Raw genomic sequence first — 17,449 nt, 5'->3', positions numbered from 1 at the left:
CTGCCCCCTCCTATATATAATGTCTGACATTTGGTGCAAAGACCTCCAATTTTAGCTGAACATTACAAGCATAATAGTAAAAAAGTAAAATATTTGACTAAAAACTCAGCTAGATGTATGTCAGTGGATTTTGTGGCCTCTCCAATTTAAATAGCTTCTCATTTTCCAGTTCTCTGTCATCTCAGTGAACAGCTTGGTCTACTGGTGCTCAGTCACCTTATAAATTCAATGGAGGAAATGGAAACCAAGCTCTGCAGCAGTGACAAAGAGGAAACTGTCAAAAGAGAACTACCATACTGCATAGGAGAAATAGACTTCACAGCTTCTGGGAAGAAACATGGAAAGGTGGGCCACTGAGGATTTTAACCCTTTAACACAATTGCTGTTGTTCAGCTATTACTTCTTAGCAACAAATGTAGAGACTGTAACAGTGAGGGTCAAAGTGCCACAGTGTGAGGCACCACATTGTACTCAAAGTAGGGACCATACCTTCCTGAACATGAATGTGGTTTAAAATATGGCCTATAAATATACAGGAGTCAATCAGCTGATTTGCAATGGTATGCTACAAGTAGAGTTGATAACTTTTCCCTTATAAAAAAAAAATCAATTATGTGACCTACTTCCTTCATTTTGCATCATTCCCTGTTTTTACAACTTTCTGCCAAAAAATATTAACTTGGATTTCAACATTTTAAACATACTTTTGAGCTGTTTCAAGAGTTTTCCTAAAGTTCTCTCTCTCTATTCTGCTAATATGCAGAGAAGGATAAATACAGACAGATCCACCTGCTCACTAGTCCCATGATAGAGCAGAAGGACTTCCTAAGAATTCCTGAAATCTGCCTTAAGATTTTGTTTCATCAAAAACTCTTAAGCACAAAGTCAAAATATATACAGAACTGAAGAAGCAATAGATTCATGTAATGTATCCTTGAAAGACAGACATGAATTCAGGTGAAATTTTTCATCTTGTGCAGAAACAAGAAACACCTAAGAAATTTGTTGGCTTTGCTAGACTGCCACGAAACCAAAGGCAGCAGCATTAGAGGAGAGTGTAATATGTCAGTCTGCAACACAGAACTAGCCCATGGAACTGGCCCAATTACTGAGATGGCAATTATACAGAAGCCTGCTAAATTAATTCTAGTATTTAATTCTCTGTTGGTTCTTGCTCAAATAATTTTTTCTTAAATAACCAAGTTTATGATAATTCCCCTCTGCATTTACCATGGACAATCTCTTTACTCTATCCAACTGTCCTATCTCTATTCACTGGGGTTTTTTTTGTTTGTTGAAGTTTATTAAGGTTCCAAGTACCATTCACCCTGGAATTATATTTGAAGTTATGCTCAACAAATGGAAGCTTCCTGCTCCCAACTTGGTTGTGTCTTTAGTAGGGGAAGAAGAAAATCTCCGGATGAAGCCCTGGCTACGGGACACCTTAAAGAAAGGACTTATAAAGGTAGCTCAAAGCACAGGTTAGTGCTTTAGGTGTTAAAGAAGGAATTTGTATTCCTGCTGGATTCTCACACCTAGCATCCAGTGATCTGCTAATGACAATGGATTTGCTCACAATTTTTTGAAATTCAAGACTTTCCTGAATGCAATCTACAACCTGCATGTAAATAGCTTTGAAAATTAAAGTGATTGTATTATAGGAGCAAAAATAAGTTATTTTGAACCAAACTACTCTAGGCAACCATTCCTGAAGTGTAAAATTACCTGATGTTATTCCCTCAGAGATGAGATTAGAAAGATAGCATGAGATAGGACCAAATACACTGTCTCTCTTTGGTGTCATAAAATAATTCTTAAGAGAACAGTATAATTTCACTTCAGTAAGTGTGAATTTAGTTAAAAAATAAGAATTCTTGTTTTCTCCCTTCTCACTTTTTAGCTACTAGTCAAAATCATGCTACAGCCATTTTACTTCTTGAAATCTTGTTTTTGTCAAAGCTAAGAGTTGAACAAACTTTACTAGTCAAACTGCCTATGATTAAACTCAAGATTAACAAAAAGACCTTGTTAATGTATAACACAAAGTTAGCTCACTTTCTCCCTGGCTGTTCACATGAATTACAAGAGTAGTGAAAAGCATTTAAAAACAAAACCAAACCCTCCAATGTCTGGGAATAGGCATGGAAGCGACTTTCGTGTAAGATGACATTTTTTTCTCCATAGCTTTATGAAAACACCTGCAAAACAAAGTGAAAATATCTGTGAGCATTTCACAGCAATCTCTTGGTTTAGCTTCACTGTTCCAGACAAGATTGTAACAGTTTTGCTTTTTCTAATAACAAAAGCCCAGTACTGAAGCTCATTCTGGTACTTCTGTGCCACACAGTTATTCTCTAGCTCCACATGCCTTCTGTGCTTAAAACTGGACAGCATCGAGATCTCCAGTCTCTTTATGTTACATATTTGAAAAAGGCCAACTATCTGTTTACCTAGAGAGTTCATGATTCCTTGCCACCCTAACAATGCTGCTATAAATTCTACTCTCCTAAAGAGACAGCAGTCAGAACTGCCTGGTACAGTGATGTTTCTGCTTGTGTTTAGACAGTGAGTGAAGAATGTTTGCTTGGGCATATAATTTCTTCTTGCTTTCCTTATTAAAGTCTTATGTAATTTGTATGTTATAGTCCATCAAGACCTGTCTTCACTTTATCTACCTAAAAAAACCCCTTAAATCCAATACTGCAGGTAATTTTACTTGACATACAAACATATTCAATTACAAAGAAATCATCTAACTGTTTTTAAAAACTAATTTCAGGTGCCTGGATTTTTACCAGTGCTTTACGTGTAGGAATAACAAGACAGTTAGTGCAGGCAGTCCGAGATCTTGCACTGGCTAGCACTTCATCCAGAGTAAGCGTGATTGCCATAGGAATAACTTCACTCAGAAAAATTCGGCACAGAGAAATTCTGGACAACACAAAGGTACTTTTCACTCATTCTACTTGTGAAACCGGATTGTTCAGATATAAGCTGCACGTTTACAAAATTTGGAAGTAGTCGGCAAAACAACTTTTATAGAACCGTAAAAAAAAAAAAAAAAAAAAAAGTGGGGTTTAAACTGTGTTTTGGAAGAAAAAAAATAAAGAGCAAGAAGGATTTAGAACCGAATGATTCTGTGCCCTGCGCATTCGGTGCACGCTGCAGCGATTCCAGAGATATCCCGCAGATGGCAGCATTACACATTCGCGCAAGGATGAAAGTCAGGAAAAGAGCACATAGAATAAGGTACCTTCAATGTTTTTTTCCCCTGTCCACTTACTGCAGAATCACTTACTCCAAGCTATTATATAAATACTGTAAAAAGCATGTTTTCTGTTATGGAAAACCAGACATAAATATTCCACAACAAGGTTTTCTTGAGTAGCCACTGAATTGGTGTCTAATATGCAAAAAATTGCTTAATACGCCAGGCCAACAATACTAGCTATGCAGGATTTTGCCCAGTTATTGGAGGCTTTAGGGACTTCTCAATTTGGGTCAAAGAAATCAAAGTTCTTGGGAAGAAAAAAACAAAACCAAAACAAACCAACAAATAAAAACCCTCACCCAACAAAACAATTTCTTAAAGTGTCAATGCTAAATTGATCTGCAAGTGGAGAAAAAAAAATGTAGCATTACCTTTTTGTCACTGGGGATACTGACTGTCCTAAGCAAAATATTATAACAATAAAATAGGTGTGTAATATCAACGAATGACAGTTTCTCTGTGCTATTTCATTCCCCTGCAGAAACTAAGAAACAAATGAACTCAAACCTAGCTGCTCTTTCAGATAGGCCTGCAAGTACCAGCTAGCAGCTGGGAGACTGCCAGACCATATCAGTGATTTATTGTAATTTGGCTTCCCCTTTTTTCATCCTTTTTTGCCAACAACAGCCACCTGTGTGTTCTACCAGGTGGGACTCTTTAGCTGGAGGACTTTAACCTATTTGTGTGGGTGAACTGGTCTGAAAGGACCTCAGAGGAAAGAATTTGGTTCATTATGTTTGTGAATTTTGCTCAGGAAAGTTGCTTTAGCAAATGCAAACTATTTCACCTCTCTGGTAGGTTAAGTGATCAAAATGCATCTGCACCTTTCCCAGTCAGCACCTACAAAACAAGTGCACTGGTCTTTTTATTGCATTAGATTTTCTCTCCCTTAACTAAAGCCTGAATTCTTTGGCAAGGAATATTTTGTAAAGAACGTTCCTGACCCTATGACTTCTGGCACAGCTTCTACCCAAAAACATTTTGGATTTTAGTCAGTAACTTTAAGACAAAGGAACTACAGACAGGGATGTTGATCTAAACCCAACTCTTTTTATACTTGGCACTAACACAGGCAGCTTGTTGTATAAAATAGAGCTAACAATCCACACTAGCAAGGAGAAAAACAAGCCCTGAAATCAGTTGATCCTTCCCATCTCTTCTGTGTTAATGGTGTGCTTTAAACATTATTGAAACATCACTTCCACATTTTCAGAGAATAAATAGGAAAATCCCAAAGGGCCTTTTTCAATTGTTTGTTGTGCCTCTGTGCCTAGTCAAAGGCCAGATCTTGGGTGAGTAGGCTTAATGTTGCATGGCAGCAGAATGTAGGCACACCCTCTGCCAAAACAAAAAATCTGAAGGAAATTAATTGTATCAAGAAGCTTTCCCCAACAAATGAGAGACAGAGAGAAGGAGATAAAAGAAATCTGTGGCACTTGCTGTTTGTAAAGGATGTGCAAGTTTACTGCTGTTTTTCCTGGAACAGCATCTGATTTTCCTACTCTTCCCAGAGCCACTGACAAGGAGAGAAGCGATAGGAACATGCCTGATAATAGCCCTTTTCACCTTGTTTGAAGGAGATTTTGGTTTGGCTGTATGCAGCTTCATTTCAGAAAGCGACGTAAGAGCGTGATATGCGTGTGCAGCATGAAGGAACTTGTCCTCTGGGTTGCTTCATGTTTTTATGCATTAGTAGTGCTGCTATGAGCTCTTTCACTGCCTCTTCAACATCAGCCTTAGTCTTGTCTGTGGAGAACATGGATAACTGCTGGGTTGGACTTTTCCCAGGATTCAACTGGGCACCTCCTCCTCTATCAGACACTGCCAAAAACTGAGATTGAGGAAGGCCCTACATACGACCTGGCTCTTAAATACCTGAATGTAAATCTCTCTGCCATACCTTAATGACAGTAGTTACACAGCTATGTTCTCAAAAGGATTTGACACCTGTCTGTGCCCACACAATTAGGGTGAGGAAAATGCAATACAGTCACAATAGTCAAACTGACAGTCTGAGTTTTGCTCATCAACTCAAAGGCTGCAGGAACTGGAAACAGGCATGATAGAAGGAAATGCTGATTTTAAGCAGTTGTTTTAATCTGACCTACTTGCAAGAGGACAGTAATTATGAAAATGAAAAATAATAACCAGGCATTTACAGCCTGGCTTGCAGCTAGGAATGCAGTATCAAAGTGGATGTGCAACAGTAGAAAAGAAAGATGTATTAAGGAAGTAAGGGGAGCTTGAAAAAGTATGTGTGTGGAAGACTATAACAGGGGTTCTATTTTACCTAGACTGATTTTATGCCAAAAATCACTAATAAATCATTTAACAATATAACACCCCTCACACAAAAAAAAAAAGATAAGAAGATTTCACTTTCTAAAATCCGTCTCTCACTCTTTTAGAATACAATTTCCAAACTGAGAATAATGATTAGACTTCATATAACCCTGTCAGTTAAGTACAGCTGCGTTTAAATTGCTATGGACATGTGGCAGGCTAACTTATCTACTGGCCTAAACATGGACAAAATGCTACTGTAACTAATAGGTTTGCCCTTCTTTATACCAGCTGAGGCTTTACAGCTCCATCCACAATTATGGGGTCTCATGGTCCCTTTCTGTTTGTCCAACAAACATTTCCAAAACCTACATTCCAGAGATGGTGATTGATGTCACTATATTTTGCAGAGGCCAAGAGGGAAACTTCAGGGACTTCAGTTCTCAATCCTGTCAAATCCGATCCCTTTCAGAAGGAGCACATTCTCCTCTACACTTTTTCAAGAATCTGTTCAAGTGTCTCATAGGTGGTGTGGTGTCTCAGGGTGCAAACAGCACAGAAATGGAGATTAAGCACATTAAAACATGGACTGGGTTTTGCAGAGAACACTAACATCTCTCCTCCTCTCTTTAGAATGAAAGTCTTGTACACTATCAATCAGATGATGATATTCAAGGCCCACCATATTCTTTGGACCACAACCATTCCCACTTTATTTTGGTGGACCATGTAACACCAGATGAGCCAGATGGAACCACTAAGCTACGTTTCACCTTGGAAAAGCACATTTCAGAACAGCGTACTGGATATGGTGGTAAGTAGGTTCTATATAGGCATGCTAACTTGAGTAATGCTGATATTATGGTGATACCTGTGGGGCCCTGGCCTTATCAAAGGCAGGTCCAATTCCCAAATTGGACAATTGCTTACATAGGCAAGATCAAGTAAACACATTTGACATTATGTAAGAGGCAGAACTTCGGTAGCTTCTGAAGTAGAGAAAGCTGCTCTTTGAACCAAAAATCTGGACTTCTATTGCATCTCCTTAAATGTAGCTCAAAGCTGATCTTCAAAGCATAGCTCAAATTGCCTTAAACACAACAAATGGAAAATAAATCCAGCTTCAAGTGCCTTAACCAGTGGTTCTAAGAGATTGATATTCATTGTTGTGTACTTTTATCCCCTCTCATACACGAGGTCTTGAAGTGCTCCCACACTGGAAGAAAAGACTTGTTCTAAAGCCCTCTGAAATATTTTAAGCCATATTTATTTCAGGATAAAACATTATCCTGGGTAAATACTGTAGTGGCTAATGGCCATCTAAATGTATGTGACCTTTGTTTATAATAAGAACTGAGTGTTGGGCAGGTCTATTTGTGGAAAGAATTCAGTTGTAGGACTAATTGAATTACTTTTGCCTTTCCTTTGTTTCTGTAATACCTGCAGTGCTAGCACAGCTGAAACAGAAGGGAGAGCACACTTATTCACAGTTGTATGCATCAATGGAATATTCCATTACATAGCCCATAGTATGGTTGCACAGATGTACCTGAGACCATGAATGCATGTGAAAAATACTTATCTGGTGACTCACATAGGAAAGACCACAGGTGGGTTGTAAGGGTAGGCTGAGGCTGTACTGCTGAGAATCACAAAGCCTCTTTTGGCTTGCAAACCAAATCTGATTGAACAGATCTCAGTGGAACAATATTCTGACAAAGAATGCTGATTCATATGACAAATATTTCACTGGAACATGGTGAATTCAGCATTATCTTCTATAAACAAAACCAATGTCATTCATTTAAGTTCATTTATATACAAGCTGAGCACAGCTATGTGACTTTATTGAAGTAAAACACTTTATTAAGGTCATGCAGAATTTCCCTATTTTAAAAAACATCTAGAAGTCTTTTAGGGGAAATTTTTTAATACAGTAAATATTCTTTGCAGTTAAGGACTTTCCACCTTCCCAGCATAAAGTCAGAATACACTGGCCCCTCCTCTGGCTAGATTTTATCTAAATCTATGGTAAGAGAAGAATATTTGAAGACTTAATCATACCTTGAGGAATGTGTAGTCACAGAGGTCACTCTTCAAAGAACATCACCTTAGAGAGGTACGACAGTGCTATGCCATTCACTAAAACAAATTAGGTTACTTGCCAATCGCATCCTGGCTACAGCTCAGTCCAACATCATCTTTGTAGTCATCCCACAAGAGAGGAAAAAAAAAAGTAAAAGGAGATCTGTACACAGTTCTGCGAGATCTACAAAGGGAAACATCAAAAAAGCATTTGGACCAAATGCCTTTTATCTTCCAGCTGAAAGAGGCATTCATCTCATGATGCTACTGTTTTAATTGAGCTCCTTCAGGCCAATCTATAGTCACCTTTGGATTACAGAGTACAGCATTTACAGTATAAACCATCTAAAAATACGTGGGCCCCTGTGGGAGGATGTCTTAGGACAGGGATGCTGACCTCATTTCTTCCCCTGCTGCCATGATATGTTAAATATTTCATTAGCATTTCTTTTAAAAGTATCCAATTATGTTGTTATTAATCACCACACTAGACTGTGCTGAATGAAATTTTAAGCTGTTTAACCAGAATAATGAGGAGTATATGGTTCCTATCAAATCATATCTGACTCATCTCACCCTAGCTGGTCTACACAGTCAGCCTCTTCATATTCTTAAATCCTCCTTTTATAAGGCTTTTCTCCTGGATTCCACTGCATCTTCCAGCACACACATAACACCAGGGATGAACTGAGAGCTTTTCACTTCTAACTGTATCTTAATATAAATAATGGTAGCTGCCTCTCTGAAAACATAACAATCTTGTTCTGCACCCTAATGCAGCTCCATTACTCCATAGCCTGATAGCCTTGCAGTAAATAAATAACACAAAAATTCAACAGTGGTATGACACACAGAGGTCCCAATATCCATATTGTGCAGCTGAGGTGTACTGAGGTGAGAACAGCTGGGACTGCTTACTAAGGATCACACAAGATGTCAGAGGCAAAGGTGCCTTCATCCTGAATCTTAGACCAGGACCCTGTCTGGTAGGTGATGGTGTTACTCTCTTCCTTTGCCACTTGCTTCTGCAATTACCTGACTTCTGCAGGTTTGTGTAGGCACCAAAACAGCGCGGAAGAGGACAAGTGTTTTTGAGGGGTTGGTGAAACTGCAACAGCTTTGTGAAAGCCCTCAACTTTTTTAAAAATTAAACCATCTGTTTCACAGGAACAGGTAGCATTGAGATCCCTGTGCTTTGCTTACTCGTAAATGGAGGACCAGGCACACTTGAGGTAAGAAGCTGTTTTCAACTTTAGAAAAATAAATTAACTGGTGCCAAGTAATTAATGGAAAATTTGGCTGGATGACAAACACATCTATTGGCACTTTACATAAAGTCAAATTTCATATCTATACACCATTAAGAATTGAGTTCTGTTAATATTAAATTTGCCAGTATTTGTTTGGGAGAAATATTTCCTTCTGAATAGGCACCAGCTGATCCTTAAAGCTTCCATTGCCAGCTTGCACAGTGGGAAGAAAGAATCCAAAACCAAAACAAACTCACAGAAGCCAGCTCCAGATCTAGCGAAACAGAAATTCTGTGCTATTACTTGAGAACACATACAAAAAAGAGATGAATCATTCAGTGCTGTCCAGCAACTATGAGACAACTGCCTGTCCCAGAGCTCAGAGGAAGTACAAGACCAGGTTTGCTAGACATGCCATTTAAAATGATAGTATCCTAGTCCCACTGAGCAAAAGAACATTGTAGGATAGAAGACTGGATGTTGCCTGCTAACAATCCCAAATCTTCACTGAAGGATCAGTTTGGATTTTTTTTCCTGAGTAGTTCTACAACTTAAGAGCTTGTTAACAAGGACATACTCCTTGATTTCTGTTTTGTTTTGGTTTTTTTTCTTAATAATAGTCTCTGTCTACAGTACCTTCAGAGAGACATAATTTAACCATAATTTCAAGTTTTCAAGTGATGAGATTGTGCCATGCAAGCCGGTAACCTCTTTCAGAATAGTGACTCATTTCTGATGATGTTTTCTAATTTCAGTCTCCAGTCCCTGTGTCTTGTCATAACTTTGTCAGCTGGACTAAAACAAACACTGGTATTAAAAATCTCACTGTTTAAACTAGGATTATGTCACTTCTTGAGATTCTTTTTCAGAAGCTAAATATTGCAGTGTTTCCTATATTTTTGGATTAGAAAAATCACAAATTATGACATATAAATCCTCTGTTCAAAGTTTTAGAGAATAACATGACTTGGAGACCAAATGTGATTGGCTGAAGCTGCTGGGAATCTACTGGGAAGGGATAACTGGTCACACTTTTTTAGAACATCATTTTTTTTAATTACAAGTTGCATGATACACACCAAAGACTACCACAGTTTTATAAAACTCAAAAAAATCTCAACACCAAAATTAGAGAAAAAACTCTGCACAACAATTGAATCAATGGAGTCCTGTGTAACTCCAGAGGAAGAAATAGACTGGCAGCAAATAGTCATTGTGCAGTTTTGATGCCATGGTCTCTGCTTTCTTCTCTCAACTACCTGCCTTACTCATTCTAATTGCACAAGTAATAGAATTAATAGCCTTTAACTCTTGTAGTTGCTATGATTCAGTGTTTTTTCCTGTAGCCCAATGTTGTATTCCCACAGGCAAATTCCTTACTTTCAGCACATCTTTGCTGGGTGTAGCAGGCAGAAAAAAATGCTATGTCAAAAAGCCTGCTAATAATTTCTGTGTAAAGCTACTCTTGCACTTGACTATGCTGAAACACAGAATTCAGGGGGGAAAAAAAGTCAGGGTCAAAGAAATTTTATGCATTGTTTGTCCAAATCAGGTTGCTTAGCTACTCAGCAGATGTGTCATGAAAAGAAGCATAGTCAGGGGCCTATACATGTATGACCTGCTACAGAATCTGAAAAATAATAATAGCTTAGAGGATTGGACTGATTCCATAGTGAATCTGGTTTAGATACACATTTACTCCTAATTTCCTAGAAGTCCTTCTTTTGAATAACATTTTCTTTCCATATGTGAATTCTGAAAATGTACTTTTTAAACTACAGAGAGTCTGCAGCGGTTTGGAAAATTCTGCTCCCTGGCTTATCTTAGCAGGGTCTGGAGGTACAGCTGACATCTTAGCTGAATTCATGAATGACCCACAGCTTATCGTGCCAGAGGCTGTTCAAAAGCAATTTAAGGAGAAATTCCCTGCAGAAAGCTTCTTGTGGAAGGACATTCTTCACTGGACACTAACAGTGAGCTCTCCTAACATTTGTAGCTTCGGTAGCCCATTCAGTACAGGTTTGGCAAGAAGCTGCTCAGAAGTTTTGGGTTCTCCAGTGCTTTGACACTACTGTTACAGGATACCCCCCCAACATAAAAATCAAATGCTCAATTGATCATACAAACTACTTTGTTGTTGCAGTGATTCAGCTGAACACTTAGGGCTCTGTCCTTCATCAATTATTTCCCCAAGTAACAGCCAGAACCCAGGAACTCCACAGTCCTTCTGTAGGACACGAAGCATTATTTATATCCACAGCTGTGGAGCTTGTGCAGCTGTGACAGAAGAGACCTAATTCATGATCTACAGCTGTTAATGGAAACCTAGTTGTGGACAAGCATGAATAAATTAAATAGAATAAAGTGTGTTCAGAAATTATCCTATCTATTGTCAGTTGCTTGCTCTTAAAATATTATTCTTAAAAAAGAAGGACAAAACAGATTCATAGATCTTCCTTACTCTTTGTCTTGAGGTTGCTGGACTTAAACCACTATGCATAAGCCTTTTAGAAACAAAAAAAACACTTTGAAATCATCTTTTTATGAAAACTGAAGAGCACTGTGTGCCTCTGAGATAAACTAAGTCCACCTGACCTGACCCACTACTTATTCTTTGCAGTCCCTGCCATAATCCTTAGCTTTAAAAGTTTAAATTTATCAGGAATTCATCAGGAAGAACTTTACCAGATTACTAACAAAAGAGGATGAAAGGCATATAGAAGCAATATTGCCAGATGCTCACAAAGTCTCAGTGCAGCTGCACTGTGAGAAAGAAAACTCAATAAATAGACAAACAGAAGGAAAGAGAAGACTCCTGTATATATCAATATTTGAGAACTTTTACTCAAAGAAGAGTTAGAGACTATGCTTTTAAATAAACAACTCTGAGAGCAAAACTTAAATGTCAAAGCAGGATGAGATAAAACAAAACTAGTGGTATGCTGGCTATAGCATGACTATGAGTCAAATAAGAATGTGAGTTAAGGAAGGATCTTTTAATTAAAGCACTGCTCTGGTTCTCAGGATATCCACATTCTGATTCCTCCTATCCTGCTAGGTGACTTTGGAAAAGCAGTAACTACCTCCTTGCCTTAGGACTTATTTATATATGAGCAATTAATAATGTTTGTCTTCTTGCCAAACCTCATCTTTACAATTAGAATGTAACTTTTTGGAAAATATGGTATGGGTGATCTTCACTGGGCTCTTAAGCACTAATATACAGCAGTAGGACAATGTGTAAAATGACTTGTGTTTCAACTCCCAACAGATTCAAAACATTATTTCACACCAGCATCTTTTAACTCTGCACAATTTTGAGCAAGAAGGTTCAGAAGAACTAGATACAGTCATTTTAAAAGCTTTAGTAAAAGGTAAGAAAAATAAACACAGAACAGTGTAATGCTTGTTTTGACATCTTCTATGCCATAAATATATTTCACTTTTTTCCAATGCAAGTTCAGTTGGCTGTTGGATCAGATTTCATTTCTGATGCACTGTTCTTTTGTTTGTTTATTGACGAATTAACTGTGGTAGTTACCATAGCTGTTGTAACTTTGCTTTAAACTACCGTTTGCTTTTTAGTCTTATGCTATTGTATTATACTAATTTAATTGCTCCTTTATTTCAACACTTGCTTCTCTTAGTAGTAGAGGTCACAGAATAACTAAAATATATCGGAGCAGTATATTATCCCAATTACAAACCACTAAAAAAAAGCCAAGAAAACAAAAACAAAACCCACAAGTAGACAAGAATGGCCTTAGTTCCAGAAATAATCCATTTCTGCTATAAGAAATCTCCACTGTATCTTGTGGAAGAAAACATTACTTGTGCTGCCATGTATTTCAGTTTCTGTTAACTTAATGGTTTGTGTTAGCCTAAATTTAGCATGAGGAGGGGGAAAGACATTCTGTTCCTGGTGTGTTAATTGAAACAAGGTAGAAACAACAGCCAGTCCTGTCCCCTGCTTTCTACAGGCCAAGGTCCCTCTTAAAAGTGAACAGCCATTTAAACTTAATGGTTTAATAGAGAATTCTGCTAGGAAAAAAAATATATTTGAATATTAATATTTCTTAGTTCAAGAAAAAACTGCTGTGAAGAGTTCCCGGCTAAGCAACCCACAGATTTGTGATAGCTGAAGGAGAGCTTGTATTGCTAACCAAAGTACCAATACTATATTAAATTAAACATAAGTGTAAAGTACTGAGTTTATTTGCCTTTCCTATTTTTGTCAGCCTGCAAAAGTCAGAGTCAGGAGGCCCAAGAATATCTGGATGAACTGAAGCTGGCAGTGGCCTGGAATAGACTTGACATTGCTAAAAGCGAAATATTCAATGGTGACGTGGAGTGGAAGGTACCAGGTTTTATCTTACAGGACAATGGGTGTATAATCCAATGTGTACAGGACACTGGAACATCCCAAAAGATGGCTTCAGTTTTTAACACTACCTTACTGCACACTCCACTAAGAGATTGGGCAGCAGTATAATGCTTCCTGAGGCTGTTTATCTTTAGGGTCCCCTGTATCAAAATGGCTGAGTACAGAGGAATAATTCAGCAGTCATGATCTCTTTCTCGAGCTCTCTGGGGGCAAGAATCTTTCTCCCCCTTCTGTATAGGTCTTTAAGGCAAACAAACCAAAGCTTAAAAGCACAAGAACAGGAAGATATTACTGTTAGAAGGTGGTAGGAAGAATGTCACTCTTTTCAACTGCTGTATAAATATGCAGTGCAATCTGTGCCCAACATCACCACAAGTCCTACAGCAGGCTACTTGTGCTGATGTTTGTACATTATTGCTTGCACAGACATTTTATCACAGAGAAATCAAGATAGTTCTACCTCTTTCTCATTGTACCCACTGTTGACCTGGTGGAAGACAATGCATGTCCCCATGTTAAACCTTACCTCTTGTCATCCAGCCATGATTACCCCCAAAAACTTCCTTGTTTTTTTTTTTTCTTTTCCTCCCTTCATCAATGTAGTCCTGTGACCTGGAGGAAGTGATGATGGATGCTCTGGTCAATGACAAACCAGAATTCGTAAGATTATTTATTGACAACGGGGCTAACATATATGAATTCCTGACCTACAGTCGTCTGCAGCGACTCTACTGTTCCATTTCTCAGAAATGTCTCCTCTATGAACTTCTTCTGAAGAAGCATGAAGAAAACAAGCTGACCTTGGCAGGGCTCACTGGTCAACAGGAAAATGAGCAGCAGGAGATCTGCCCACTCTTTGCTCTCAGTGAGGTCTCTAGAGTTCTCAAGGATTTTCTTCATGATGCATGGAAAGGTTTCTATCAAGACCTCAGACATGGAGGCAAGAAAAAATCTGTGAGTAGCAACTTGACATCGTAGCTCTGCTCTACTCCAGTTTACAATTTGAACAATTTTAACTAGGTCTAGCCTTTTGGGGTGGGGCAGGGAAGGAAAGGGAAGATGACAGAATAGTCACTTCAGTTTCTCATCCGTTTTTTCAGTCAATTATTATCACATTTGAAATGGTCTGATCTTTTTAATTTCAAAATTAAAAAGGAAAAGAAAGTTATTTCTAAGATAGATTGTGATTCCTCTTTCTCCCCCTCTCTTCCCCCCCGGGGTTTTATGCAAGGTTTCACTGTACCTTGATCTACTGCTAAGATATGGCCTTTGTTTCACAATCTACAGAGGCCCCTGTATTTCACACTCTCACTTTTTATTAGACATGAAAATAATCTGCATTGCTTGTACAGAACTTCAAGCAGAAGTATTTGAAAGGTAGTATTTTCTAGGAGAAAGAAAAGCAGGCAATGGACATTTTCAATCTCAGGTCTGAAAATGGTAGTCTTTATCCATGAAACTAGTCCCAGCTTTATACTGTGTACGAGTGGACTGGATATTCAATAATATGCAGTATATGATACTTGCCTTTAGATCATGATAATCTTGTTATTGAGTGACATAACATACAGCAAGAAGTAAGAATGATTGTGTGAAGTGGCCCTGGTAAGCACGCTGGCCACCATGTGACAAGGATAACATGATATGGGTACATCTGTGGAATGTCTGTGGTCCACAACTGTGCCATAGATACATCATCATTTTTGCATTTTGACAGTATATTTAATATTGAAACTCCTAAGTAACACAGTTCTTGAAAAAGCATTTAAAATAAGTTTGGATGCATGATTTCAAAACAAAGACATATAGAGAAACTTCATTAAGATTTAGTTTTAGATAAACTAAACAATTAAGCCATTTGTTATTTGCCAAGTTCTAATTCCATCTTAAAACTGCTAAAACAAAAAACTACTAAAAAAATTCTCACTAAAGATCTTAAATCACTTTTGTTTTGTAATCTCTAAATTAATTGGTAGTATGAAAAGTTAAGTTTAAATCTAGTCACGGTTTCTTCATTCCCAAGGACAGACAACTTGGGACACCACCTCTGAAGTCATTAAGCAAACTCCAGATTTACAAATTTTACAGAAATAAATATTTGCCCCAAAATCTCACTTGCCTTTCTGGCATTTGGCAGTAAAAGAGCTAAAGCCAAGTGCTGTAAATAAGGCCCAATTCAGATATCAGATCACGCCGTCTACTAACTTTTTTCCTTTAGAAGCTTCTTCCCATGTCTGCTTCCCAACAGTGGCTCAATCCAATTGTCATTGGCAACAGTACTGGGACACCAGTGTCACTGTTGCTAAATTGTGCGTGTTGTTTCAAGATAGGAACTAGTTGTTATGAAGACAGGTGAGACTTTTAGGATATGTCTGTCACCTGCAAGGTTTTCAAGGCAATTCAATGTATTAAATAGCTCACTACGAACTGAAGAAACCCACCCCTAACCTCCCCCCAAAATGCCATTAAAATAAATTTGAAGAGAATTCCATAATTCAAATTATTAAAAACTATATTCTCACAAAAAACTTGTTTTATTAAGAATAAATATACTCTCGCTGCTTCTAATTAATGCGATAAATATAAAGGTAGTTTTAAAAAATACTTAAAACTCAGAACTTGACCTAAGTGGCTACACTTCCTCTGGACAATTTTTTATCAAGTGCTAAAGGAATAAGCAGCGTTCTACTTAAACTGCTCCCTGTGCAAGTGAAAGGTTTCTCAAAGGAATGACTAAAAAGGGGTATTGACGTACTCTGCTCTTGCACTGTACAGGGCCTTGGCGAGATTTATTTCTGTTGAAATAAAATGCCTTTTGTTCCCTTTTCTCTGAAGCCATGTCCTCTGTGGCAGTCAAGCAGAGTCAAATATAATTGAAAGCAAGCTCAGATTAGTTAATCACAGGTTTGTCTTGTATGATATTACACACCAGCAGTGAAATCCCGGCCTTAATAAAGTCAATGAGAATTTTACCATCGGCTTCAGTGGAGTCACCATTTCATCCAGAATGTTCTCACACATATTGAGTTGTAATAGGGACACAAGGATCCTTTGACTAGCTACAGAATGAGCTAATTACCTCTTAGTTCTACAGAAAAGAAAAAAAAAATCAAAAGAAGAAGTAGCTGGCAAGGCCAAGAGCAGCTTAGATCATGTCATTTGCATGGAACGGACTGCAAAGCACGTTTTAATTTCTACAAACCATATTTCAGGATAAAATGAATACAAAGCGATTACCTGGGCCCTTGGATATGAACCAGAAAAGTGAAAATCCTTGGAGGGATTTGTTTGTATGGGCAGTACTTCAAAACCGGCACAAGATGGCAAACTATTTCTGGGCTATGGTAAGCTTTGAGCTGTAGCTGCTCCAGGTGAAATATTAACGCATTTCAAGTTTACGAGATTTTTTTTGCTCAGCCTTGCAGCTCAGATGACAGATAGGTTTGTTTCCAAAATACGGGAGGTGGCATTTATAGGGCTTTTCATCTCTGCATGGCTCATGCCAGTGGGGGCCAGGGGGTCTGATGGAGGGAGGGCAGAGCAGCAGCAGGTGTAAATCAGCACAGCCTGAACCTCTGCGGCAGAGTCAGCCCTCCCTTCCCTGCTCCTGATGACTCAACACTCTCAGGCACAGGTTTTGTGCCTTCTACAATGGGTCAATTGAGTGGGTCCAAGCGTGATGGGAGGGAAGAGGGTGCAGTGAAGTGTCCTTAGCTAACGTGCTCTGTGTGTAGGGAACAACAGCACCACGCTCTCAAAGGCTGAGCTTCAAGCTGGCATAATTGGCTGCTGTTTTACAACCCCCCACAACCGAGGCCCTGTCTCCTGCATCTGGGAGCCTCCCTGCCCCCACAGAGTGAAACAGCTATCAGACTCCATCCCTGACCTTCCAGAGGAGTGCACCTGGCATGGAGGGAGTCATGGGGAGGGACAAACTGCAGCACAGCTCTTCAGGCTGCGAGTATGCGTGCGTGTGCATCAGCACCTTGCAGAGCCTTGTGTTTGTGGAGCCTTGTGACCAGAAGGCACGTCTCTGCTCTGTGACACTGCTGTGCCTCTGCCAGCTGTGCTCCCTCCTTTCTCCTACTTCCTTATGCAGGGCCTCAGCACAGCCATGTTGGAGGTATCTCAGCACTGTGAGACTGTATTGCTCTATTTCCAAAGCACATTATTCTC

General features: G+C 38.8%; 1 protein-coding gene across 1 annotated transcript in view; it reads left to right on the top strand.

Moving 5' to 3' along the window:
• Positions 1–228: 228 nt before the first annotated feature.
• TRPM5 (transient receptor potential cation channel subfamily M member 5) overlaps positions 229–17,449 on the top strand; it is a 38,845-nt gene continuing 21,624 nt past the window's right edge. Inside the window, exons 1-10 of the mRNA XM_051804004.1 lie at positions 229–345; positions 1,301–1,481; positions 2,780–2,946; positions 6,188–6,368; positions 8,807–8,871; positions 10,671–10,862; positions 12,161–12,263; positions 13,128–13,246; positions 13,877–14,227; positions 16,486–16,617. Coding sequence (XP_051659964.1) covers positions 229–345; positions 1,301–1,481; positions 2,780–2,946; positions 6,188–6,368; positions 8,807–8,871; positions 10,671–10,862; positions 12,161–12,263; positions 13,128–13,246; positions 13,877–14,227; positions 16,486–16,617 — 1,608 coding nt within the window. The remainder of the gene's footprint in view (positions 346–1,300; positions 1,482–2,779; positions 2,947–6,187; positions 6,369–8,806; positions 8,872–10,670; positions 10,863–12,160; positions 12,264–13,127; positions 13,247–13,876; positions 14,228–16,485; positions 16,618–17,449) is intronic.

The sequence above is a fragment of the Manacus candei genome, unplaced genomic scaffold, assembly GCF_025592945.1.
Source record: "Manacus candei isolate 608988 ecotype Guabito, Panama unplaced genomic scaffold, ASM2559294v1 h1tg000060l, whole genome shotgun sequence".
Taxonomy (NCBI): Eukaryota; Metazoa; Chordata; class Aves; order Passeriformes; family Pipridae; genus Manacus; species Manacus candei.
The sequence above is the reverse complement of the archived record's forward strand: the minus strand, read 5'-3'. Positions and strand labels throughout refer to the sequence as shown.